The sequence below is a fragment of the Castor canadensis genome, chromosome 7 (genome assembly GCF_047511655.1).
Source record: "Castor canadensis chromosome 7, mCasCan1.hap1v2, whole genome shotgun sequence".
Taxonomy (NCBI): Eukaryota; Metazoa; Chordata; class Mammalia; order Rodentia; family Castoridae; genus Castor; species Castor canadensis.
Window position 1 is genome coordinate 98,036,399 of NC_133392.1, and position 27,556 is coordinate 98,063,954.

At 40.6% G+C, this 27,556-nt stretch overlaps 1 protein-coding gene across 2 annotated transcripts in view; it reads right to left on the reverse strand.

Annotated features, from left to right (window-relative positions):
- Ak5 (adenylate kinase 5) overlaps positions 1 to 27,556 on the reverse strand; it is a 279,023-nt gene that overhangs the window by 43,797 nt on the left and 207,670 nt on the right. For both annotated transcript variants that reach the window (XM_074079730.1, XM_074079729.1), the window contains exons 9-10: positions 13,130 to 13,172; positions 9,804 to 9,848 (exon numbers count right to left, since the gene is read on the reverse strand). In XM_074079730.1, coding sequence (XP_073935831.1) covers positions 9,804 to 9,848; positions 13,130 to 13,172 — 88 coding nt within the window. The remainder of the gene's footprint in view (positions 1 to 9,803; positions 9,849 to 13,129; positions 13,173 to 27,556) is intronic.

Below are 27,556 nucleotides of genomic sequence, written 5' to 3' on the forward strand. Positions count from 1 at the left end.
GCCTGAGTCTCTCTCTTGATTCACCTGGCTCTGATCTGAGCCAACTACAGCTGGTGCAGGTGAAACACCATCTACGGCTCAGTCCTTTAGGGAGTGTTTCATTTTATCAAGGAACACTAGCAAACGGAAAAGGAACTTCCTTGACCTCTAAACCTCTCCCTTCTCCTAGCTATCCTTCTGTGCTCCAATTCCCTGCTGATCCCCTCCTCCTCCCCCCTTCCTCAGGATCCTTTCCCTGTTATTGTGTTGAGTAAGAGTACTGTTCCCACGGTTCCATGTGTTACCTGGTTCCATCCTCATATCATCCCTCGACCTAGGTACTAACATTGCTTCCACATGCCAGGTGAGGACACGGAGGAACAGTGGGTGTAAAGACATTGCTGGAGCCCACACAACCAGTTTGGGGGGAAGCTGGCATCTGAACTCTTGACTAGACACTGCTGTTTCTCTCTTCATATAAATGTACTTGAATCTCTCATATTCCACCTTTGAACTTCCCCTTAGGTACTGCCCTAACTCTTTCCTTTCTTTTGGAGTCAAGTTCCTTGAAAGAGTGGTCTGTCCACATCCTCATTTTCTTACCCTCCAATCATCCCGTCACCCACTGCTCTGTCTCTTTCTGTCCAGAGGACCTTCTCTCACCAGTCACCAATAATGCTTTGGTTACCAAACCCGAAGTCGATTTTTATTACATTGTATTTAACTTTTCCCTATGGAAACTCTCTCCCCCCTTGCCTTCTATGTATGATGCCATCTACCCTCCATATTCCCCTTTCCTCTCTGTTCTTGGTCCTCTGGCTCTGGCACAGGTGGTTCCTTTACCCTCACGCTACTGAAGCTCACTGGGTGACCTGCTTTCACTTGGCTTCACCAACACCACTCTTATCCTGGTGAATACCATGCCTATTTCTACAGCCAGAATGTATAGTTTTTGGTATCGGATCTTTAAAATCTCTTGTTTAATGGACATCTCCTCATGGATGTCCCATAAGCATCTCAATGCTAACTTTTTTGTTTTGTTAAGCAGTGGGAATTGGACCAAGGGTTTTGTGCATGCTAGACAAGCCCTCTAACACTGAGCTCCACCCCCAGCCCTCAATGTTACATGTTCAGCACTGAACTCTCCAGCACTCTCTCAAAATCCATTTCTCCACATTCCTTATCTAAGGACTGTGATTGTTTAAACCAGCTCCTGCTGAATGGTGCTAGGTTTCTGTCATTCACCTGTACACACAGAGGGTCTTTATGTTCTGTTGACTCCTCCCCCTAGCATCTCTTGGATCTGTTTCTTCTCTTTCAGCATTAGCTCTCTCCTCTTTCTTTATTTGAACACTGTCCTGATAGCCTTTGCTAGGCCTCCTTCTCACTGCTGCCAGAGTGCTCCTTCTGGAATCTGAATCTGATGACATGTAACTGAGCAAAGGCCGTGATGGCTCCCTGTGGCCACAGGATGAAGTTCATACTTCTAAGCCTGGTGTCCCAGCCTCTCATATGGTGGACTTAGCCTGGTCTCCAGCTTTCCCTCTCACCACTTGCCATTCCTCACCTCTGAGGCTCCCTCTTGGATTCACCATTCCCTCTTCTTGCTGTGCCCACCCCAATTTTCTTTCCACTTAGCCAATTCCTTTTCTGTCTCAGGATTCATCTCTGACCCACACCCCTACCCCTACCTCCACTTCAGCCTTTCTCTCCATCATCCATGCTCTGTCACTGCACCTTACCCCTTCTCTACATGTCACCTCTCATGTCTGTGGTTTAGGCCTATTTCTTTGCAAATATATAGTAGAAACTTAATGTGCCAAAGATTAATGAAATTCACCCAAGGCATAGATACCTAATAGAAAAATTCAATATAGCAGAGAGAGAGAGAGAGAGAGAGAGAGAGGGTATATTTTTCATTAGAGGAGTTTAAGCAGCCTCCTTTAAGTTTATTGGTCCTCTGGTATAGGCTACTTCTTATTCCATCTTCATAATAAGCTATTGTTTGAGATCAATATGCAGTTGAGGTATGCCATCCAACCCAGAAAGAAATCTCAGAATAACCAGGTCCCTCCAGCTCTAGCCAGCATCACATTCACAAACATTTGCTTGCTGATTCATTTAACCCTCTGAAAATGTTCTGGCAATGCTCACAAAACAGGTCCCTATAATATGACTTTACAGTAAACGATGCAGTGTATATTCTGAACTCAGTGTGCCTGTGTGTGTGTGGTGGTGGTAGGCATTATGGGTGATGGTTCAGGACACTTTCATGATCCACATTATTCCTTGTTTTGAATTTAATATGGAATTTCACATAATTGAGAGAATCATGGCTGAAACACTCAGATGTCTCTTCCATTAATATTTATTTGCTAGCTTATTATCTTGTCTTTGTTTTTAGACATCAATAACCAGATATATGGGAACAAAATAAAATAGAAATTTAAGGAATTTATTCAAATAGTTATGGCAAACTCTTCCCTTGCCCAGTAGGAGAACATCTCACACTGGAACACCTGCCATTTTGTTGAATACACTTAGCTTTTAGAGAACTTCACCAGGTGACTCAGTTGGTGAGTCAATAGTGCTTCCAAGAAGATTATGGCCAATGGGAGGCAATGAGTGTGAGGTCTCCAGTCACTGTGCCTGGTAAATGTACATGCATGGGCTTTTTTCTTTCTAGTAGTAATTTGCTCTTCTTGATGACTATTAACTCAGCAACATTCCTTTCTTCAAGGAAATAATTTAATAGCTTGAAAAAAAATTAAAGCTTCTTCCATGTTATGAAGTATTTCAAGGACTGTTTTATATCTTTTCAAATCTTACAGTTCCTTGAGCAGACTAAGTCCTTGAAAAGGGTTTATTAGTTTGGTTTGATTAAACGAGGAAAGTGCTGCCTTTCCCACGCAACATTGTAGAGCTCTTTTGTGGTGAAGAGGCTTAAATAATTTAGTAGACTCAATGCCAGTATACAATGCTTTATTTCTCCAACACTAGAAAGATGTCTCATTGGTTTGTAATGCTTTGAGGCCCTCTTGGAAATTGGTTTGATGCCTTTCTTCCTTTATTCTCCCATTCTGAATGTCTTGGGGTTTGAAAATACAGTTGCAAAGCCTAGAAGACTATACAGGGGCCTTCAGCATCTGCACTGCCTTCAGGAGAGAAGCCGGGCGATTCTGTATGTGTGTATGAGGCAGGGACCTTGTTTCAGGTGGGACAGATCAAAGGCTTGGAGTCTTACTTCTCTATATTGGCCAGAGTTCTCAGAGAGACAGAATCATCAAGGTGTATATAGATACACAAGAGGGAATTTATTGTAGGAACTGATTTGCAAAGCCCCATGATAGGCCATCTCAAGTTGGAAATGTAGATCAGACTGAGTGCAAAGCCTTGAGAAGCTGAGGTGTGGGCAGGGGCTGGTGTAAGAGCTGAGTCTGAAGCCTCAAGAAACTGGAGTTCTGATGCCCAAGGGCAGTAGAAAATGGATGACCCAGTTTCAGAAGAGAGGGAGAATTCATTTTCCCCCTGCCTTTTTGTTCTATGTGGGCCTTTTACAGATTGGATGGTGCCCACAGACACTGGTGAGGGCAGATCTTCATTCAGCACACAGATACAAATGCCAGTCTCTTCTGAGAAGACCCTTATGGACACACCCAGAAGTAATGCTTTTCCAGCTCTCTGGGTACCCTTTAATCCAGTCAAGGTGACACCTAAAATTAGCCATTATAACAGTGTAATTTATGAGCTGCCTAGTTTCACTTCACAGTAGAAACTCAATTAAGTCTAGTCTGGCAATTTCTGATAGCCTTGGTAGTCTAGCTCAAAGTCCAGTCTGTGTCAGGGCTATTCTCCCACCCCAAGATTTTTTTCGCTCTTCTCCAGTCCTGTTCTTTCAGGTGCTATTGCTCCCTGAGGTGCACCCTCCCCACCTTCCATCCAGTGCAGCTTCAGGGCCTCCTGCTGGGTCTCCCAGCACTTTCTTCTTTGGCTCCTCTGAGAGCCAGCTTGTCCTTCCAGGTAGCCTTGTGCCACAGGATCCAGGAAAACTTATAGAAGTATTCTAGCCTCTGGGAGCCCAGAGAAACAGGGGCTTTCTGAAGATGCACCCTTTCCCCTGACTTCTTCCTCACAGTTGTGCTTTTGAAAGGACAAGTGAAAACAAGGCTCAAGGGACCTTTTCCCTCCAAAATCCCCTAAATGCTAAGTTTGTGGTTTCTTTTTTGTCCCATATATCCATGCTCCCTCCCAATTAACCCCTGGTGGTATTTTTCAAAGTGTGGCCCAAAAACAGGGGAGGGAGGGTCCCTATTTTCATTATAACACTTTATTTGCTTTTTAAGGATGGTGAAAAAGCAGTGATTGTAAATTGTGGTTTAATCAAAGCACTAGTATCCAGCTCTACAAGCCATTGTATTCATCACTACAATGTACTCAAAGTAAAAGACAGAAAGAGTCAGGGACTTGGTTTTGCTAAGAAGGTGCTCTACCACTTAAGTCATGCCCCAGTTCTGTTTTTGCTTTAGTAATTTTTCAGATAGGCTCTTGCTTTTTTGCCTGAGTCATTCTGAACCATGATCCTATTTATGCCTTCTTTAAAGCTTGAATGACAAGTGTGTGCCACCACGCCCAGTTGACAAAGATAAGGTTTTGCTAATATTTTGCCCCTGCTGGCCTCAAATGTCAATCCTCCAGATCTCCATCTTTAGAGTAGTAGCTGGTTTTAAATTAAATACAATTTCTACCTTCTGAAAGACCATCTCAAAGATAAGCTATAACTTTTTCAGACTTGAGTAAATAAGACGTTTTCTTGAAGGTAAATAAAGCCTGTTGCTTCAAGAAAAAAACAACTGGCAGCATTTGTTGCCAGTGTTAAAATATTTCAAGTGCAAATTACTTGAAGAGCCAGAATGGCGTAGGGTGGGTCTGGATGCTCAGTAAGATAATGTTAAAAAGTGCTTTATATAGTGCCTGGCATGTGTTAAGTGCTGAATCAATGTTGGTTTCTATACAGCTATATTGAGTTAAAACAAGAAACAACACCAGGTTAGGGGAAAATGTTGCTTGTTCTCAGTGGGAGGGAAGCAATACAGGGAGAAAGAGCAGTTGGTACACTCAGTTCTTCTATAATAGGGCAATAATGAAATGACAACAAGGACGTAATGAAATAATGACAGGCATTGAAATATTGAGTTTGGGGCAAAATTCTAATTTCTCCATATTTTTTCAGGAAAAGAAATAGGACTATTTGTACAGTGGTTAAGATGCATAAAATAACACAAAGTATTATCAAAACACCTCCCAAAGCTTACTGCTTAGAAACAGTTTATCACAGAACCGATGCCAACATACACAAAGCCACCTGTGTCCTTGACTCACAGAGAGCTACAGTCACTGGGTGACACCTTGATCATTATGCTATTAATATACCATCTCATCTGATTAGCCAGATGTGTTTTCCAAACTGAGGAACTTCTTATTCAAGGCTTTGGCTATCAACCAGTGGGAATTCAGGTTTTGTCACATTTTGGGCATAGGCCGGCAATGAAAAAACAGAGAAGGGAAAACAAAGCCCAAATAGGCTGGGTAATAGCAAGATAATGATCAAAGGGAAGGAAGGAAGGAAGGAAGGGAAGAAGGAAGAAAAGAAGGTTGTGAAAAACAGTAGGCACATTAGTGGGACACAATGAGACTCTGTAAAGCATGATTTTACGTTTTCCAAATACTTTTCTATTTTCAGCAATAACTGAGTCCCAGGCTTGCTCCAGCACATGTTCTTTTATCTATTGTGGGAACAACTGAAGATCACAGAACCTTTTTCAGTCGTTATAATGATCTGGCCATACCCTGTAGGATCCTTCTCTGCCTCTTGAAAAGTATCTCTCTATAAACACCTAGTGAGCTACTTTCTTCGTGAACAAAATTTCAGAGGTCAACTAGGTTTGTCCTTGTCACTGACTCCTTTGTGCAGTGGGAACACTTTCACTGAACTTTTTTTCTACTTGCATTAGGGGGTAGGCAGAGCCATCACTTGTCCCATTTGGAACTACTGCCTTACAAATGAGCAAAAAGCATCAGCTTAGGAAGAAAAGTCGCTTGTTCTCAGTGCAAGGATAGTGCTACATGGAGAAAGGAGCAGCCGAGCAGACTCATAATTAACCTGAAAACCATCCTGCAAGAAAGAGCTACAATAGCAGCAACTGCCTGTCAGTTCCAGTCCAGGAATTCCAATTGCTATGTTGGTTGTTATGGAAACGGACCACACTGCTTCCTAAAGAATTCATTATTCCAACAAATACATATTTTTTCTAGTCATTTATAATCACTAGTATCCAAGTGGGCAAGTCAGACACTAGGGATGGAGGAGCTCAGAGGGCAAAACTGGTGATTAGAGAAGATTTCTCTAGGAGTGAAAAGCTAAACCTGACTTTAGGGCAAGATTAGATAGGAAAGAGAGCAATTCAAGTGAGAAGACTGGCAAAGATGGCAGCTCAAGAGATAATAGGGATGCAGTGGAGCTGGAGCCAAGGACTGACATGGGGGTGTAGTGGAAATGAGAAAGACACATTAAGGTCAGTCAGGATAGTCTAATGAGGCCAGTCTAAGTAGTCTAGACCCTCTGTACACAAAAACTAATGGTTACATTAAAACAGGGCATGAAGATTTTAGGAATATTAATGTTTTCTTTTTGATTTTATTTTATTGTTTTTATATTTACTGACATGTGTACACATTATTTGGGTTACCTCCCTCCACCTTGGGGCAGAACCTATTACACCCTCTTGTTCTCCAATTTTGTTGAAGAAAAAACATAAACGATAATAAGAAAAATGGCATTTTTGCTAGTTTGAGATATAGATAGCTATACAGAGAGATTCCTAGCATTGTTACCATGCATATGTATGTTACAACCCACATTGGTTCATCTCTACCAGACCTCTTCACTACTTAACTAGCTCCCATAGTGGCCTCTGCCAGTGTAAGATTACTATGTTCACTCCTGTACAGTAAGCACATCAACCACATTCAAGTTTTAGGGTTCCTTCCCTTCCCCTATCCCTCCTATGCATGGTCTTCCCCCCTTAGCATGTGGCCCATGTCCAATAATAATTCTGCATTTGTTTTAAGTCTATAATCCACATATGAGGGAGAGCATGCAGTTTTTGGCCTTCTGAGCCTGGCTAACTTCACTTAAGATGATGTTCTCCAGTTCCATCCATTTACCTGTGAATGACAAAATTTCATTCTTCTTTGTAGCTGAGTAAAATCCCATTGTGCACAAATACCACATTTTTTTAATCCATTCTTTGGTGGTGGGGCATTTTGGCTGTTTATTTTATCTTAAAAGTAACAGTGAGGGGTCCAGGCGTGGTGGCTCCATGCCCATCACCCCAGCTATGCAGGAGGCATAGTCAGGAGGATTGTGACCTCAGGCTAGCCCCAGGCAAAACCACAAGATTCTATTTGAAAAATAACTAATGCGAAAAAAGGGCTGCGAGCATGGTTCAAGTGGTAGCATGCCTGTCTAGCAAGTGAAAGGTCCTGAGTTCATTAAAAAAAAAGGAAAGAAAGAAAGAAAAAGAAAAACAGTGAGATTGTCACCCCAGGTGTTGTTAATACTACGTACAGGGATACTGTGATGCTGGTAGATAGTAAGAGAATATTTTGAAAACAGATCAATTCAGTAATCTTATATTGACAAAACCACATTTGTTCCACTGATTTTTGTTTATTAAAATTCACAAAAAAAGCTGCATGCGTATCTCTGAAATTCTGTGTTTTTATAAGCTTCAAATTGACCCGTGATAATGCAGCCCCCAAAACACCATTCTGCCATCTGTCGAGGAGGTACTTAGAATTAAGCTGCAGTTTTTGGAGTCCAGTAAACACTCTAGAAGAAGAGAAGCCAGCCCACTTGTATCGCAGTGGCTTTGTACCTTCTGCCTAAACAATCCTCTGAAATCTTTTTGCTTTCCCAAGTAGTGACTGGCCAATAAGTTTAAATACAGGACAGTTTGGTTAAACACAAGGTACGTCTTTTGCTCAGAGCTGTGGCCCTCAGAATGTGCTCTGTGGACCTTTGAGAGTCTCATGTTTTGTCTAATGTCAAAGATTTTTATATTGTGCTCTTTGACTTTCTAAAGGGCACAGGACTTTGCAGTAGGTGAGCTGAGATCTTTAGTTATGCCTAGAGAGACAGAAGTGACATTTGAAAGTGTATTTCCAAATTCATCTGTGAATGATAAACAGTGGGTAAATCTGAAGTAATACTACTGCCAGAGCAGAAGCAACAACACAAATCATGCTGTATTATTGTTAGAAGCTTTTGGGCACCTCAGTATTAAAAAGGCAGGTTTCTCTATGATAACAAAGGGCTCCTACTTTGAATTTCTAGACACAAGTTTAAAGGGTCTCTCCTTTTCCTAATTTGGTCTCTAATAAAAAGACTGAACAGAAATTTTTCTGAATGCCAGGAAAACTGGTTATTAAAATTTATGCAGAAAGGAAATTTTAGGGTTCTATAAACACAACTGATTTTCCTTTGAAATTATGATGCTAGGTAAGGGAAATATATTTTACTTTCTGAAAAGAATACAAAGTATGGGCAGGAATAGTCCATTCTTTTCCCAAGTTTAAGGTCAACTAGAGATGAGCAGAGGAGGGATAGAATTCTCAGGAATTCCCACCGTTGGAGACATGCCATTCTCCTTGACTAGAATTTTTCCTCTCTCACCTTCAATCAAACCCTTCACTGGCCTTGTCTCTCCTAGTTCTCTGCTTAAGTGGTGCCTCCTCAGGAAGGGTCACCTCCTGGGTCACCCTCTCTAAAGCCATCACCCAAATCTCCTCCAAACCCTCAGCCCAGGTGCCCTGTTTTAGGAGGTGTTCTGACAATATTTGTGCTTTCCTTGCCATTTTTTTTTTTTTTTGCTGGTGTGAGGGCAATTTCAGCACATGGTAGGCAAGTGCTCAACCACAGAGTCACACCTCTGTCTCTTCCCTGCATTTTATACTCCTGCACAATAAGTTCCATTCACTTCCATAAGGAAAACGGAAAATATGGCTCTCAAACCATGCTGTGTAATCTCGGACAAAGTCCTTAAACTTCCTAAGTCCCAGTTTTCTCATCTATGTAATGGTATGTATCTGGGCTAGACCACCAACCTACAGGGTTGGGTAAGGAGTAAATGAAGTAATTTGGAGCACAGCAGGTGCTCAGCACATGTTAGCTAACCTCAAATGCATTTATCAATGACTTTACTGTATCAGGGTATAGAATAAATTGGATTATTTTTGTTTGCCTTTTTTTTTTTCTTTTGTAGTGCTAGGGCCAGCCTCAAATTAGAATTTTTTTTTTTTTTTTTTTTTTTTTACTGCTCACTGTGTAGAATCTGGAAAGGATACTGCTATGGAGATACAGTTGCATATGTGGTCAATAACGCATTTATAAAGAATATATAGAATCAGAAGTCTAAAGTAATACCTTTAGTTTAGGATGAGAGGGTTGTAGTTCAACTAGGAAAGGTATGTTTGCCTTTAGCATATAGCAGCCTCTTGTTCTTATCATATACTTTATCATTGTAGAGCTAAACTCAGGGCTGAGATTCCTTACTGTTCCTTTTGCTATGCTAAAAAATACAAGACCAAAACCATCATTAAACTACATGAATTCAAGCAATAATCTGGAATCCTTGCTGGGGGTGTTTGTTTTGACTAAAAAATGAACATGACTTATAAAACTGTTGAGAAATGAATTTTTTTTTTTTGCTGCTAAGTTGTTATTACTAGCCATTATATCAGAAAGTTTGAGGGCTGTTACTCACCCATCATGAAAATAATTTTACAGTTCCTCAAATCTTCCATGAAGCCTTTAAAATAAGAACAATTTAAGTTACTGGCAAGAAGCGCTGGAGTGAAGCCCTGACTTTAACCCACGTTATGTAAAACCCAGATCTTGCGGCTTTGCTTGCGAGAAGCTTGAAGCTGAGCACAGGTGGCGCCAGGCCGTAAGTAACAGGTCCTCATGACTACGTCAACCTTCCCCCAAACCTGGGTAACAGATTTTCATTTTAACATGCATCAATTTTAGGTGGTTAAGCTGCTGTTACTAAATCATAGGGATCACAAAGAAAGCTAATTTTTTGTTTGTATTTGAGACAGGATCTCACTAGGTAGCCTGGCTGGCCTCAGACTCACCTGTACCTCAAACTCTCCATTCTTCTGACTCAGCTTCCCAAGTGCTGGAATTATAGGCATGTGTCACCATGCCTGCCCTGAAAACTAATTTTAAAACCTATTTTTAACTCTTCCAAAGTATCTCAGTTTAGTGTTATTCACATTTTTCCATTATCTGCTAATATCTTGCTAATAAAGAAGAGTTAATATGCAAGTAGAGCTCTGGAAGATAATATTGTTAAAAAATAGTTTATATTACAGCAAATAATGCTGTTTTCCATTTAAAATAGTTATATAAAATTTCTTTTTAAAAGAGATGTATTTAAGTAACAATAAAGAGTCAATTTACAGAAAAATATTAAGTAAAAATATATAGAATCATTAGTATAAAGTAAAAATCATGACAATGGCCAGGCCAGTGACACATGGACTTTGGGAACTACTACTTTAAGGTGAAGAAATGATTCATGGTAGGAATTTTAGGCAAAGTGGGGTCTGTGGAACCTAGAGGATTTCTGGTTGCCAAGTGCTAAAATAGCGAGACCCAAGGGGTGGGCAGATAGGAGCTACCAGCTTGCTTGACCTGGGCACATGACTTCCTCTCCTTGGACCTCAGTTTCTCCATCTGTGAAATGAATGGGTTGGCCCTAATGATCTCTAACATCCTTCAGTTCAAATACCTATGATTCTAAGTTGCTGTAAATGAATGGGCCACATGAGAAAAGGACTCCATTATCCTTTAGTCAAAATTAAGGTTTTATGAACATGTCATGATGAAACCCATTTTTGTACAACTAAAATATGCTAATAAAAATGAGTGGATAGAACCCTCCCCCTCAAATTAAGATGTTATTATTGCTGTATGGTTCAGATACCTTTCTAAATAAGCCACACATCTAAGCTACATGGGGTAGGTTATCTAGAGGGAGGCCTACTGCCAAAAACCTGCATTGGGCACAGATCTGAGCTGAGTCTCTGGGCTTAGAAAATGTCAGTATTATTGCTTAAGGCTGAAAGCAGGGATCCTCAAACTTAAAAAAAACCCACAAAAACAAAACCAAAAAAAACCCCCAAAAAACAAAACAGAGGGCCCCAAGGACAAAGAAACAGCAGCCCTGCCTAAGACGTTCTTAAAGTTAAGACCACCCTTAACTTTAAGGTCATAGGTTTTCTTTATGAAGATTAGACTTTTTATGTGCCCAGGAGTTGAACTGGCTACAACATAAGTTAGCCTGCTTACTTAGCCTGGCAGGGCAGGGCCAGGCTTCTGACCCAGAGGTAGAAGATCACAGTTGTTGGCTGAGTCAGATGTTGTGAGGCTAGAGTTGGAATCTACACAAGACTATATGCAGGTAATCTCCAATCCAGAGGGCCATCCTAAACAAACAAGGATGCCAAAAAGCTTAGGAAGCAGGCCCTGATAGAGTGAGAGTCTCACCAGGTGTGATTCCTTCCTTGGACTGGCTAATTTGGGGAGAGTTATGATATGTACAAAAATTTGGTGATATTTGTATATACACAGGTATTCTCAACTATGTAGAATAGGTATAGACAACACACTGAAGTGAAATATGCTAGAATGGTAGTCATGATTATCTATAGGTCATAAGATTTTAGATGGTTTTTATTTTTTGCCTTAAAAAATTGCACATGTGATAACTTTATAACTAGGAAAAAAAGAAGGTTTATTAAGCAACCAATCAACCCATATCCAGTTGAGTAGGAGTTGACTGCACTTAGCTAAATGACAGCTAACTTGTGGCTCAGGCTTATGTATCCTTCTCCATGAATCACCATGATGTCATTTGGTGACTCTGATTTTCACATACTGCTATTTCCATTATTAATCAAATGACCTTTTATCTACCACCTCATGCTAGTAGAACAATGTAGAATTTGAGCTGAGGTTATTTTTACAAGTTGTATCATTTATTTGTATGAGTTCACAGTCAATCCTATAAATATTTCTATGAACCATAATGATAACGTTTTTATGAAGTGGAAATGTTAGGAAGTATTTAAACTAGGGTAGTCATGACACTTATCTTTTATTGAACAGGATCAAATTCATATCATTTTAATCTATTTTCAGCTACATGTATAGCTAATTTGGAGTGGATATTTTGTTAGTTTTTATGAGACTTTTAATATGACAAAAGTTACAAAGCAGCATTATCTTGGTGTATGTCTAGTTGGGGTCCTTGGGGTACAGTGCAGAATAGTAACTACTATTTGAGAAAAAGAGTTTTATGTTTCATTGAAGTTCGAAGAATACTGAATTAAAGTTGAACAACTTTCTTTACTGGAGGACTTGTGTGGATCTTGCTCTGCAAATGTGAATCTTCCAGTGGGAATCAATGTTAAGTGCTTCCCAAATATCTTTGGCCAGAGCATCCTGTGTTCATTGAACATTTTAGGACTCATGCTCTCTGGGCAGACAGGAAATGCTTCTTTTAGTAATGAATCCCTTTAGTTCTTTATGTGGCCCAAAAAGGGAGATATCCATAGAGTAGTTCTGCTCCTATTCATGTTCCCTGGTCAATTGAAAAGTACACACTGTTGATATCAAACTGGTGTTTAATAAAGAAGGAAAGGGCTTCTGTCTGTAATCCCAGCTACACAGGAGGCAGAGATTGGGAGGATAGCCATTGAAACCAGCTGGGCAAAAAGTAAGACTCCATCTCAACCAACAACTAGATGTGATGGTACATGCCTGTCAATCCAGGTATTTGGGAAGCATAAATAGGTGCATGGAGGTCCAGGTTGTCCAGGGAAAAAACATGAGACCCTATCCCCAAAGTAACTTAAGCAAAAAGGGCTGCGGGGGGCGAGGCTCCAGTGGTAAAACACCTGCCTGGCAATGTGAGGCTCTGAGTTCAACCCCCAGTACTACTAAAATAGAAAAATAAAGAGAGATCGTATGTTCAAAGCTACTACAATGACCTTTTTGGTCTGATCAGTGAAGGAAACTCACCTCCCATAGTATCCTCTCCAAATACATTTGACTGGTCATCATCCTGTTTAAAAAAAAACACCACAAAATTAGATGATAATACTAACAGGTGCTGTTTAAGCTTCTGGCTAACACTAACATAACATACTTAACCTTCCAAACCACTCTATGTGGGAGGAACTTTCAAGCAATTCTATAAGTGACAACATTTTACATATGAACAAACAGAATTCTGGAAGTTATGATGCTGCAGGTCACATAGTGGTGACGGACAGAGCTCAGGTTTACACTTGGGCCGTCTGTCCCAGAATCACACTCTTTTTGTAAATGGTCAGGTATCCAGCCTCATTTTCTTTTTTTTTTCTTTTATTATTCATATGTGCATACAATGCTTGGGTCATTTCTCCCCCCTGCCCCCACCCCCTCCCTTACCACCCACTCCGCCCCCTCCCTCTCCTCCCCACCCCCTCAATACCCAGCAGAAACTATTTTGCCCTTATTTCTAATTTTGTTGTAGAGAGAGTATAAGCAATAATAGGAAGGAACAAGGGTTTTTGCTGGTTGAGATAAGGATAGCTATACAGGGAGTTGACTCACATTGATTTCCTGTGCGTGTGTGTTACCTTCTAGGTTAATTCTTTTTGATTTCACCTTTTCTCTAGTTCCTGGTCCCCTTTTCCTATTGGCCTCGGTTGCTTTTAAAGTATCTGTTTAGTTTCTCTGCATTAAGGGCAACAAATGCTAGCTAATTTTTTAGGTGTCTTACCTATCCTCACCCCTCCCTTGTGTGCTCTCGCTTTTATCATGTGCTCAAAGTCCAATCCCCTTGTTGTGTTTGCCCTTGATCTAATGTCCACATACAGCCTCGTTTTCTTATTGCATAAACTCTCTGTGGACAGAAAAGGTGACTTCAGGAAGACAAAATCCTTCAGCATCAGAGACTAATGAATAGGTGTGGTCACTGCTATTTCCTGAATAACTGCAAAATTTAAGCTAAGGTTGGCCAACTTTTTGGTTAAGGGCCAGATAGTATATATTTTCAGTATTGTGAGCCACATGGTCTCTGTAACAACTATCTAATCACTGGCCATAGTTTGCCAATCCATGAACCAAAGCATGAAATGAGAAAAGCTGGAGTGATCAGCTTTCACTGATGCCTACCTTTAAAATTTTCATGTTGTTTTTAACTAGACGTACCATCTTTCTTACAGAGTAGCCCATGGTGTTTGGGGAAATTTTCAGGAGAAATTTTATAAGAAAGCATTTGATGACAATTCTCATTCCCACCTTTATCTTCATCTATCTTCTTTTCCTACTCCTTCACTCCTTCTAGGTAACCATGTATGGAAGTTTCTTTCCAAGTATGCATAAAACTTTCAGGTATTCAGGGATAGTCTTGAACATAAATATATATTTTTATGATCTCAATTTCCAACACAAAAGTATCATACTTTTATTCGACATGCATATGTGTTTATGATGTAATGCTATATTCTACAACATCAATTCTTCCATTTTCTTTTTCACTTATCAATACATTCTGGAGAAGTTTCCATATTAATATAGAATGTTCTCGGTTGCACAGTACTCTGTTGTATGGCTGATACCTTGTTGTTTTTAACTAGTCCTTCATAGATGGGCCATTGAGTTGTTTCCAATCTTTGACTGTTTTTTGGAAAGTGGCCCATGGAATACATTTGTGCAATATCATTTCATGCACATATTCCTGTAAGATAAATTCCAAGAGGGGAACATATGGTCATAGAGTAAAGATATTTATAATTTTGATCAGTTTTGCCAAACCAGTCTCCATAGAGGTTGTAGCATTTTGCAGGGACAGCTTCTGGCTGGCACTTTAACCAGCCTCTAATTCACTTTGATCTGGGAGTCAGTTAAATGAGGTTGTCTGGTTGTATTAGCACTCCCTTGAGGTAAACTGCCATGAAGCACTGTTTAAAGACACAGCCTTGCCATGCTTTTTAGTACATATGCCTTCAGGGAAACTCGCCTGCTTGTCTTCTTACATTTGCCTGTGTCTGCAGAGCCATTCCAGGTGAGAGAGGAGCTTTTAATGGAGTGGTCATTCAGGGACACGTCTGCATTAATTAATCTCCTTCTGTGAATGGAAAGACTGTCATTGCTCCTCAGTGAGCCTCCCACCAGTTCCGTTGTTGAAATCATTGCTCTTGAAGTGGGAGGATAGGGACGATCATGATCCAGCCCTGCCATCTTCTCTCCCATTTCTCAGAGGAGGAAATCGGTGTTTGAAGAGGTTGTGTGGGAGGCCCAGGGCCAGGCCCTCAGGTCCTTGGTGAGGTCTTACCACTTTGCATGGGTCTTAGAGATTTAGTCCTATCAGTGAAGATACCATAATGGATGTTGGAATCCACTGCTTTCCTGGCCCCTGGCTCCTTCCCCTAACTGCTGCTAAGGCTCACAGCAGTCTGGCCCCTGCCTCAAACTTAGATGACTCATGGTAAAAACCATGTCCCAGAGCTCCCTGTGGAATTGTAAAGCTAGGATGGGGCCAGAATCACAGCTTTGCTGAGCTCTTACTCTGCCCTGTCCTGCTTCTCTGCCCTCCTCCTGAGAGCACAAACTAGTAACACACTTGCCCAAGAATGACCATCTTGGGCGCTTCTAGGGAAGCACACCTACCCCAGGACCTGTTTGAAGCAATTAATATGCCCGCCTAAGAAACGGCTGCACAGTAAGAAGCGCAATAAAATTGGCTAGAAAAAGATTGCTTAATCAGAATTTTTTGTCAAACAGCATAGAATATATCCAGGTAGTATTACGAAAAAAGCCACTGGGTCCTCTCTCTCATTTTTAAATATCATTGTTAGATTAACACATTATATCTGCCTTACAAGCTAAGAGTATCTGTTCTTTATTGTTTCCTGTCTCGGGAGTTTGATCAAGGTTAATGTGAATTTATAAACAATGTACCACAAAAGGGAATGTCTGGGTCAGATGCAGTGCTCATACCTATAATCCTAGCTAATCTGGAGGCAATGATTGGGAGGATTGCTGTTGGAGGCCAGCCTGGGCAGAAGCTCACGAGACCCCATTTTAACCAATAAAAGCTGGACATGGTGGCATGTTAACTGTCATCCTAGCTATGCAAGGAAGTACAAATGGGAGGATTGTGGTTCAGGTCAGCCTAGGCATAAAGAAAGACCCTAGCTCAAAAATAACCAACAGAAAAAGGGCTGCAGGTGTAGCTCAAGTGGTAGAGTACCTGCCTAGCAAGTGCAAGGTCTGGAGTTTAACCCTCAGTACCACCAACTCCCACACCAACAGCTCCAAAAGAGCCCGTGTGATCCTGAAGTCTGATCTGAGAAGGGTGCTGCAGAGCCATCTCACATGATCATCGATGGAACCCCGTGGGCAAGGAATGAGCTAACTGAAGGAAGAAGCCTCTGGCTGGGATGGGCCCTACATCCCAGCTGAGTGTTCAACACTCAGTTCCTTAGGCCAATCCTGCCCTCTCAGCAGCATCCTCTTTTGCTGCCAGGGGTGGGCAGTGTGTGTTCAGACTTTCCTGCTGCCCCTCCTTCCTTAAACACTTTTGATTTTTAAAATGCTTTTGGGAACCCCAACATTAAAGTTCTTCTGAGGAGAAAGAAGTAATGGGTCATTTTGGGGTGTCTTATTAGGTCAGAGTGATTTGTTTATATTAACCAGTGTGTGTTTTTCACGGATAGCTTGCTCTAAAATTCACAAATGCTGAAAAATGAAAAAAGACAATTTTTCCTTCTGATACTGAGCACAATTAAAAAAAAAAGTCCAAACAACAACAATAAAAAGAGGATTCAAAGATATCCCTTAGTTTTAGTTTCTGAGACAATCTTTTCTTACCTCCACTAGCAGTAAGTAGTAACACAAATTCTGGAAAATCATAAACCATGAAAAGCTGGCATATGAAGATTTTCCTGGATTTCTATTTAAAGTGGTTTTTGGTTATAAGAAGTAAGAGTAGAGTGGGGTCAGGGGCAAGGAAGCACAAAGGGTTTTCTTCACTGGCGAATGGAATCAGATAGGATATAATAATAACCAATCAACAAAAATGGACCAAACTACTTCCTGATCTTGCAATGTGAAAAAGAATTTTTTTGATTCTTTCCATTATACCTGCTAAAACAACAGCAAAACACCTCATCCATATACAATTTTAAGGGCAGGAAGTGGCATAGCTCAAGTTGTAGAGTACTTGCTTAGCATGTGCAAGATCCTGGGTTCAATCCCTAGTACTGCAAAATACATTTTTAAAAAAATGATTGGAACTATTATTTAGATAGTATTGAGCACATTTTTTTAAACATGTTCAAATTCATCTGCTCTCAGGCAACAAAGAAGTAGGCAACTTTGAGATTTTCCATTTTTCAGATGAGGACCCTCTGGCTCAGAAAGCTGATGTGGCTTGTGCAGCAGGCCAGTGAGTCAGGTCACACTCCCTAAGCACCTAGCCTGTGTTCTTCCTCCCCTGTTGTCCCATGTGGCGTGAAATGACAATTCAAGTTCAGTGTGTGAGATGACAACTCTAGTTCATGGGTAGCCAGTATGGAGGGGTAAGAAATGGTCATGAAGATGTGTTCACCTAAGAATAAAGCGACTGAACCAGATCACACTCATCAAATGGTTTGAGAACGAAGGTTTCAAGTTTTATCAGTATGTTGTGAATGAAGTTTTTGAAATCTCTTGGAACCTTAGAAAATGGAAACAATGCCATTTTACAAGAACAGAGAAGGAGACTGATCTTTAGAAACGTTTTGTGTGTGTATAGTTCTTTTCTAAAGTATGTTTTCATTTAAAGCAATGGAAAACTTGAAAAACAATGTATGGGAAGTAGTATATAATTTAGTTAAACCCAAGAATTTATTCTGCAGCAAGTCCCATTTCTCATTTGCTGAAGTATACACAATTAGAGGTGTGCTTGCTGTGCAAGTGCTTGTATAATTGAATAAACAGGGAGGAAAAAACACAGCAAATGCTGGCTACCGTTTTCCAGTCATATTCAATTGTGGGTTCTCTACAGGAGCTCTTTGAGACTGGTTTACAGACCTAGTTCTCTAGAAGGAATGGTTGTTTTTGTCTACGTATAAATTGAAATGCTGGTGGTCTCTTACAGGAAGTTTTAAAGAAAAAAAATTCTCACTGTTTTCCTGTAAGTTTCTATTTTTCCCATCACGATTATGTGTCAACTCAACTCTCTGCTAGATTATGAAGGAAGTATTTCACTCTTGTCCACATATGCCCAGTGTGGTGCCATTATGAAGAAGGGCTTTGTCTACTTGGGGGCTTAAAGGAAGGAGCAAAGTTCCCATTCTGACTTCTTACTTAAAGATGGCTATAAAATTACATCTGACTAGAGGCTCACCAAGGAGGTTTGGCTTTATCTTCTTGTTTTCTAATTCCTTGTAAAACAGAAATAAAAAGGCAAAGCTTAGCTTCAACCATTGGGAATTATAGAGCACATCGGCTTGTTTCTAGTACTTTTGTTTGGTACTATACATACTCTCTTAGCAAAATAAGAAATCAGATTAAATTAGAATAAAATACACTAAATACAGGTCTGTGTGTTTATCAGAGAGCAAAACATCACCCAGAGGTATCATCGTTTCTTAACTATCTTTCTTTAAAAAGAAAGTAAGACAGGGGAGGTAGGTCTTGAGAGGAGCAAGTGGAGGACTCAAGGGACTCTGACACCCCTCCTTGATTCCTTTTCTTTCTGGGTTCCTCTGCCCATGGCAGGTGTGCCCTAATGCCTTCTCTGCAGTCCAGCGTATTTCCTGATTATCACCATCACAGAGGCAATGGGCTTTCCATGGAAAGCCTAAATCTTCACTCTGGCTTGGACCTTGCCCCCTCCTTCTCCCACTTTCATTATTCTTCCACTTGAATGTCTGTCTTCAATTCCCTGAGTTGGGAGTGGGATGGGGTTAGTCAGTGGCTATGATGCAGAGAGCCAGGGAGGTGCCAAAGACAACATCCAGAATGGACTTGGGGATCAAAGAGGCAGTTAAGAAGGTTTCTTTCTACAACAAGCAATTTCTAGATTGACCAAGAGGATGTGAAAAGTAATTTTTTAGGAGGATGTGAAGAAAGACTTTTCTCTTGAAAAAGAGAGATACATGTAGGAAATGTCAGTCTCATTCTCCCCTTCTAGTTTTGCAAGTGGTTGTATGAGATGCCATGTTTGAAGCCTCCACCACCTAGCCTCTGTGAAAGGAGATACTGCCTTACGCATTGAGAAGGGAGGATGGGAGGAAAAAGGAAACAGCTTGGGCCCTGTGTGACCTTGTGTCACTGCTGGACTAACCCTGGGGCCATCTACCTTTGTACTGTGGTTAAGCAAGAAAACAACATTTTTACTGATGCACAATTTTAGTTAGGTTGCTTGCAGTTGCAAGCAAACCTACTGAATCCTAATGAACTGCTTATAATTTCAGAAACCTTTCTTAGGCAAATAATGGTGCAAGTATATAGACTTTCTTCTTTTTGCTTCTACTTAAAAGATGTTCAAACCAGTTACTTTTTGCTTCTACTTAAAAGTAACAAACCAGTTACTAAGATTAAGAGTATTTGGAACCCATAACCTAAAATCAACATGCAAAAACGGACTTTAGGAGGACTTTCAGTATTCTAAGAATTGAGGGTTCAATGCAATGCTCCATGGAGCATGTATAATCTCTTCTACTCAGAATCAACTGATAGTAGATGTCTATTATAGTTACAAAACACCTCCATAGCAACACCTACCCAAATCACCCACTATTTGGTTAAGTAACTGGGTACAATCGCTTAGCAAAGTTGATACATAAAACTGGTCATCACACTGTTGATGCATGAATGAGCTAAGATCAGCCCAGCCAAGATCAGTGGATCTGCCCAGCAACTCTACTGTCCAACCCCAGTGTCTCGAGAAATAATAAAATGCATGTTGTTTTAAGTCTGAAGTGCTAGGCAGTGACAAATCAATGGTTAACAGAATACACAGTGCTTCTTGTTTGGAAATGCTATTTGAAAATCTCTTTGCCTAAGGACTTTTGCCCCTTCTGTTTTGACTCTGTTGTAATTTTCCCAAGACAATGCAGAAGACCACTACCAGGGTGGTTTCTGGTGACCTAGCCTAGCATGTGCCTCCTGGAAATGAGCTGTACTTGGAAGCCAGCCTTTCTATCTCCTCTTTGTCTTAAAATCTTAGCACAAGACTCCACAGGAGGGGAAGAGAAACATTTTACAGTGTTTTGAAAGAGTAGTTGGGGAATATTTAAAAGGCATGATGGATGACATCATCAGAAAAGCATACATTCAGCCCACTACCAAAACACCAACAGATGCAAGAGCCAAGAAACTGGCCTGCTCTTTTCTGCTACTAGAAATCCCTCATGGATAATGTTGTATAGAAAAAAGAAACAACTGTCAGGAGGAGATATGAAAGATGCTCAGATAAGACAAGCCTATGTGGAAGTTAACCCTTCAAAGCTAGGACATTCAGAATGGAGGGTGGGATCCTACTGCGGAGAGAATGTAGTCCCTTCCTTATGTTACAAGGCAGAGCTACTTGGACGCATGGCTACCATGTTCATCTGTGCAGTTAAGCACTGCACAAGTATTCTTGGCCAAGGAGCTGGGTGAGAACTGAATTCACTCACAAACCTGTGTGCTTAAAAGGCATGATGGATGACATCATCAGAAAAATCACACATTCAGCCCACTACCAAACATCAACAGATGCAGGAGCCAAGAAACTGGCCTGCTCTTTTCTGCTACTAGAAGTCCCTCATGGATTTCTAGTAGTAGAAACAACTGTCAGGAGGAGAAATGAAAGACGCTCAGATAAGACAAGCTTATGTGGAAGTTAACATATGTGCTTAGATGGAGGTGTTTTTCTAATTTGCACTAAGGTACCATGTGGCCTGCCTTGAGGTAAAGTCATTTTTTTTCCATTTTAAACATTCAGAATAGAAAAGAAAGTATGGGGAACAAAAGTGTATCAGAGTTTTACAGCTTTTTCAAATGCACTTACATGGTATCAGTTAGATGCTGCTACCATTCATCCCCAGATCCCTTCACATACTCCATTTATCAGCAGGGGTGACTGTGGGAGGAGCTTACAAAGGTAATGTGGCCCTTTTTGTTTTTCTTTTCTTTTTTGAGCTCAGACTGGCCTCAAACTCATGATTCTCCTGCCTTTGCCTCTGGAATGCTGGGATTACAGATGTGCACCTTTGAAGCTCAGTTTCTGAGCCATCCTTGACCCAGCCGCAGAACTTGACCCCTTCTCTGTAAACATCCTGAAGAGGCAGCTGCTTTGCTGATTGATAACAGAGGAGCCTCCACTTCTTTCCTACCCTCATGATGACTGCAGGATGCAACTGCTCTCCCCTGGGAAAGGTGCAAGGCTGCTCCTCTCAGACACACCTTAAGAATTCAGAACAATCTCCTCCTGAAGTTGCAAGACACCAAAGTTTAAAGGACAATGGGGCACATATGAATATAATAATAATAATAAAAAAAAAGAAAGATGGAGGAGTTTTGAGGGGGGTCCAGGGAGGAGAACTGTGATATCCAGTGTTGAGGAGGCCGAGGGCCTGTAGGCCACCAAGGTCAGCTTCCCATCCAGACTGATGAGGATGAGGCAGAGAGTTAGGGAATGTGATGGCTGACATCATGACTTGGACCTAGATAAGAAAAATCACATCCTGGACTACTGCTTCAGCAAAATGGCTTGCAACACATAGCAGGGTCTTGCTGACCCACAGTCCCTGGACCCCACAGAAAATAACAGTTCCCAGTCTGGCCATCTAAGACCCAAACTCCCCCTACCTGACATGTAGGAGAAGTTGAGGACATGTAGCCAATCTCACAGTTAACGACATATAACCCAGTTTTCCAGGACTAACCACCCCCATTTCTACAGAGCCCAATAAAAGCTTGAGGTCTTGGGACCTCCAGCACTGTACTCCTTCTTGAGTCTCCCCACCCTCCTGTTGAGGGTGCACTTTTGCTTCCCTTTGCATAAATAAACCTGCTCTATTGCTCCTATCAGCACAGCAGTGGTGGTACTCCCTGAGCTCAACTGCCTGCTGCTTCTCTGTGTCCTAATAAACTTCTTGCTTCGCCAAAAAAAAAAAAAAAAAAGGAAATGTTCCAAAGGCTGGAATCAATCCTTCTCGTCAATACCTTGTCTTGTCTTTTACATAGATACTAAAATTAAAATTAACAGCCCCCAAAAGGAGAAAATATGGAGGAGGATTTGATAATTAGTATTTATTTTAGGGGAAAAAAATCAAGTTTGGATTACCATATATGAACTATGATCTGTAAGATGCTTGTTTTTGCTGCAAACAGTTTTTACCTTTGAACATCAGCTTCACAGAATTAGATTTGTTAGTCCTCAGCCTTGGACTCCCAAGGTGCTTTCTTTGTTCTTATTCTGCTCATTACTGAGCAGTGAGCTGGGCTCTGAGGGGTGGAAAGAGGGTTTCTCATGGTTACAAACATGTTCACAGAGTTCACAGAAACCCTGTTCAGGATGAATCAGGAGCTTCCACTTCCAAGGCAGGAAACTGAAGCTTGAGAGGAGGAGGCATGAAACACCGCCCAAGGTCACAATTTTGACAGTTACCCATACCCAGGGGATGGGACTCCCAACATTCCATGTGTTTTGCCCTATCCATGAATGAATAAACAAGGAAACTTGTATTATTTTCTACACAAGTGTCTGTTAGTACATATGCAGGAGTTATTATTTATTATGCATGTCCACATTTAAGTGAATGTGGTCCTATAGAAACTGCTGTATTTTCTCTAAATTTCAATGTTTTATATTAATATGAAACCATTTTCATTTCTACCACCTATAATACAATGTGATCTGTGTTAGAAAAAATACTTGGTTTGGGTTGCACCTCCTTTGTGTGTGCTCTTAGAAATGTGAGTAAGCTTTTATTCCACATCAAAGGCCTGTTCTGTTAGGCACTGTGCCCAGGCTGGGCAAACAGATTTGATTACCGTCCTCACAGAACTTGGTGTCAACCTGAAGACACTGATAATAATTGCATAAGTAAATTTATATTAAAAATGGATGCATATAAAATTCAGAGTCCTAAGAAAATTAAAACAAGAGCTCTGATCTGTACTGGGCTTGGGGAGTGGACTCTGTTGGCCAAGTGGGGAAGAGAAGAGGAGGGAGGGCGGGGCAAGTATGTCCCAGGAAGAGCTCTCAGCTGATGCAAAGGCCCCAAGGCAGGAGCAGTTCCCACCTTAGAGGAGCTAAAGGGGTGCCTGTGAGGCTGGGGCTCAGAGAACTGGGAGGAGGGTGCACTGTACCCCTAGGCAGAGCCTCATGGCCACCAGGAGTGTTTCAGATTCTGTCCTAGGAACAAAAGGAAGAAAGATGTTGGAGGGCAGAAAACTGAGACATATGACATGGACAGTTTTGTGTTATTATAAAGATCACTCTAGATTCTGTGCAGAGCCTAGGCTGAAGGGTTTTTTCTGTCTAATGTGGAAAGAACAAGGGCCTCTCCAGAGGTTGGTTGCTAAGATGAAAGAAGATGATATGAAGTATTTCGCAAACAGTAAATTCTTGTACAAACGTAAGGTGTTATCATTATGTCCTTAGTTTCATAGAATGTCAAAGCAGAGCTATTATTCATGTCTTCAGAAAGGTCATGTCTTTCTTCTAGGTTTATTAAATAAGTGTGGCTCAAACCCAGTGCTAGAATCCACTCATTATTCCCACCTACTCTTCTCATCAAGACTACACTGTACCACCTTCAAATTCTATCTGAGTGGCCTTCAGTGGAAGATGAATGTAAGCAAACCCTATCAAAGAGCATTTGGAGGTGAAATCTGAGGCTCATGTGTTCCTAACCATGAAGACAACTCTAGTATTCAGCTCAGCACCAAGTGGATGAAAGAGACTTGCTGGTTAAAATGCAAAAAGAAGAAATATAGTCTTAGGAAAGCCTTGGGGAAAACAATTCAATAATCATATTACTTTCTTTTTTTTTGCTTTTGTCTTTTTTTTTCTTAAAAAAAAAGAATGTTAAGCTCAAGAGCAACTCTAGTACATTTATTTCTTCATTTTTTTCACTTAATTGAGCAGTTGCCATGGTAACTCAAGAACAGACTACTCATTGCCTTCCATGAATTGCAGATACACTTTTTTCATCTATGAAAGTTGCAGCAAGCTTTTTAAAAAGCTCATCTTGAGCAGTTGCTTTTTTCCCCTGGCCTGATGTCAGCATTCTCTCCTTATAGGACCCTAAAGTGGTAGCACTTCATTTTCATGAATGAGAAAAACGTAACATAGGGGTTGGAAGTGTCACCAGGATTCAGATCTGCAGCCAGCCAACATTGGAAGAGGCAGCTCTATCTTTCCAGGAGGGAACACAAAATTAGCATCTCCTTTCTTGGCATAGAACGCCCAGAGGCCACTTTAAGAACTGAATCCTGACATTAGAGGGAAGAAAGGCCCCACACATCCACTCTTCTTTGTTTTTCTGAGTTTTTCCTCTCCTCTCATTAATCCCTCTGCTTCTACCCCACCCTCATCATTATCTGCCTAATTAGTAAATACCCTCCCCCAAACCAGTCTCCTCTTCTGCCCATTCTCCATAGTGGCAACACTATGTCTGTAAATGTGAATATGGTGGTGTCTCCCTGACCAAAGGCTGCCAGTGACCTCTCATCACCACAGCTCACAAGGCGTTTCAACCCATGCCAGTCCACCTCTCAGGCTCTTCTGTGTCATTTTCTGCTTGCATATGGCCGTCTGGCTGACTCTTCAGTTGTGTCATTACCTAGACTATTATTATCTTTACTACATTTTAGGACTGAACTCAAATCACTTTCCTCCTCCTACTGGTATTAATTCCCCTCTCCAACATGCTCATAGAGCATGTTGTATCTCTATGATGGTACAAATTACACCATGCTCTGCTCTACACTGGAGTTAGTTGTATACTTTACACATCTTTTCATCTTTCATAGTACCTTGAACACAGAAGGCAGAGTAAGTCGCTCCCTCAACATTTTCATAACACTTCTAGAATTTCTCAACATGGTGGACATCTACTGGACTCTTCTTAGCACCCATCCTGCCTCTGTAACCTGACCCTGGCCCCAGGTGGTTAGATCAGGAGTGTACCTGAACCAAGACTGGACAATTAACACCCCTTCCTAGGAATATAGACAGAGACATTGGCCTCTCTGCTGGCCAAACTGTGGAAATGTGACTATGGAAGAAATAGGTCTGGGGGGGGTGGGGAGGAGGTGGCACAATGTATACACATGTAAGTAAATGCAAAAATGATAAAATAAAGGGAGAAAGAATAAAAAATAAAGACAAAAAAGAAGAAACAGGTCTACAAAGAAAGAAAATTGAGGTAATGCACTGAAGGGAGCAGATATACAGCAGAAGGAAATGCTTAATGACGTTTGAGCACTTGTTTCCACATTGTCTCTAGGGCTCAGGTGCATTCTTTCTTGGTTTTATGAGAGGTTCTGAAAGTTCTACAGTAATTTTATCTTTTTGCTGAAGCTAGTTTGATTTGTGACCAAAAGAATCTAAACTAAGAACTCATATAGTAAAGGAATGGTTTTGCAATTTTTGCCTCTCCCAGGAGACTGGTATCTTTGAAAGCAAGGACTAGATGAATCTTAATGAAGTTTGTAGCCCAAAAGTGTGGCCTGACGTTTACTAGATGTTGAACATGTGCTTGCTGAATTGATGAACTGACATATCCTTGACTCAAATGAGATGATGTGTAAAACCCACTCAGTCCTCAATGTGAACCAAATCCATTGCTACTGGTGAATAGGACTGGTCTCTGCTCTTTATGCACTCATCCCAGGAGGAGAAGGATGTAGTGTGGGGGCTTCTCCATTGCTCTGGAGTCAGGCAGGCTGGCGGAGAGGTGCTAACTACCAGCCCCTGGCCCTCGAACAAGAGGAAATAAGAAGGTCCCCCTCTAACTGCTGTAACTTCTATAACTTGATTGAAATGGTCTATTAAATCCCATCTGATCCATGTTTATGATAATCCCATCTGAATATGGATTCTTTGTACACCATAATGAAGAGGATTTGGTGCTAAGTTGGTAACAAGGTAGCATACTTAAACTGGTCACAAGAAAAAATTTAAGATAACCTCAAGCATTGCCAAGGTCCTAGTTTACACAAAATTAATACAAATTACTTTCCTTCATTAGAGTAGGGTTCAAGTTATCAGTAACAATGACCTTCTTAGCCAGTCTCAAGAATATTTTTTTCTTTTATTATTCATATGTGCATACAAGGCTTGGGTCATTTCTCCCCCCTGCCCCCACCCCCTCCCTTACCACCCACTCCGCCCCCTCCCTCTCCCCCCCACCCCCTCAATACCCAGCAGAAACTATTTTGCCCTTATTTCTAATTTTGTTGTAGAGAGAGTATAAGCCATAATAGGAAGGAACAAGGGTTTTTGCTGGTTGAGATAAGGATAGCTATACAGGGCATTGACTCACATTGATTTCCTGTGCATGTGTGTTACCTTCTAGGTTAATTCTTTTTAACAAACCTCGTTTTGTTATTTTGAAGCACAGAGAATGCCAAGGTATTTATTTATTTATTTATTCTTTCATGGTTTATACAGTATCATTTTTTTATTCATTTATTTTTTCTTTCTTTCTTTTTTTTTTAATTCTTTTATTCACACGTGCATACATTGGGTCATTTCTCCCAAGGTATTTGTTAATGTGACTCTGAAATCGAGACTTAAGAAACCTACAAAATGCCCCAGATCATGAATTTTTAAAATTTTATGCAGCTATTCAAAAGAAGTGGCAAGGAAGTATATTTATTAATATTGAAAGAGATCCATAACATATTATGTGGATAGATAGTAAATAAATACTAGGTATACTATGATCTAATTTTTATAAAATATATATACAAGAATTTATATAAAAATTTAAATGTTAACATGTTAAAAGCTTAAACTTGGGTGATTAGAGATATTTTTCCTTTCAAATGTCTATATTTTATAATTTCTACAACATAATGAACATGTATGATTGAAGTAAAACAATTAAAATAGAAAGTTCAGGACTCACATTAATCCACCCAGAAACAACAAAGCCACATGAAACAGACTGAAACCTCTGAAACTGTGAGCCAAAATATACGTTTCCTTCTCAGAAAAAGGAAATACCTTGATTTTCTCAGGTATTTTGTCACAATGATGGAAAATAACACAAGTGGATTTATATGCAAAAATCTATTCATTGTTTTGCTTTGTATATTTCTTGTGACATTTGCAATGATTCTAAGTGCTCTGCAGTTGATTCCTCTTTTGCAGTGAAGCTACTACTGATAGCATAATCTCTTATTCATACCTTTGCTTATTTTGTGACTATGGCAACCCATTCCTGAAGCACTGTATTAGCATCCATT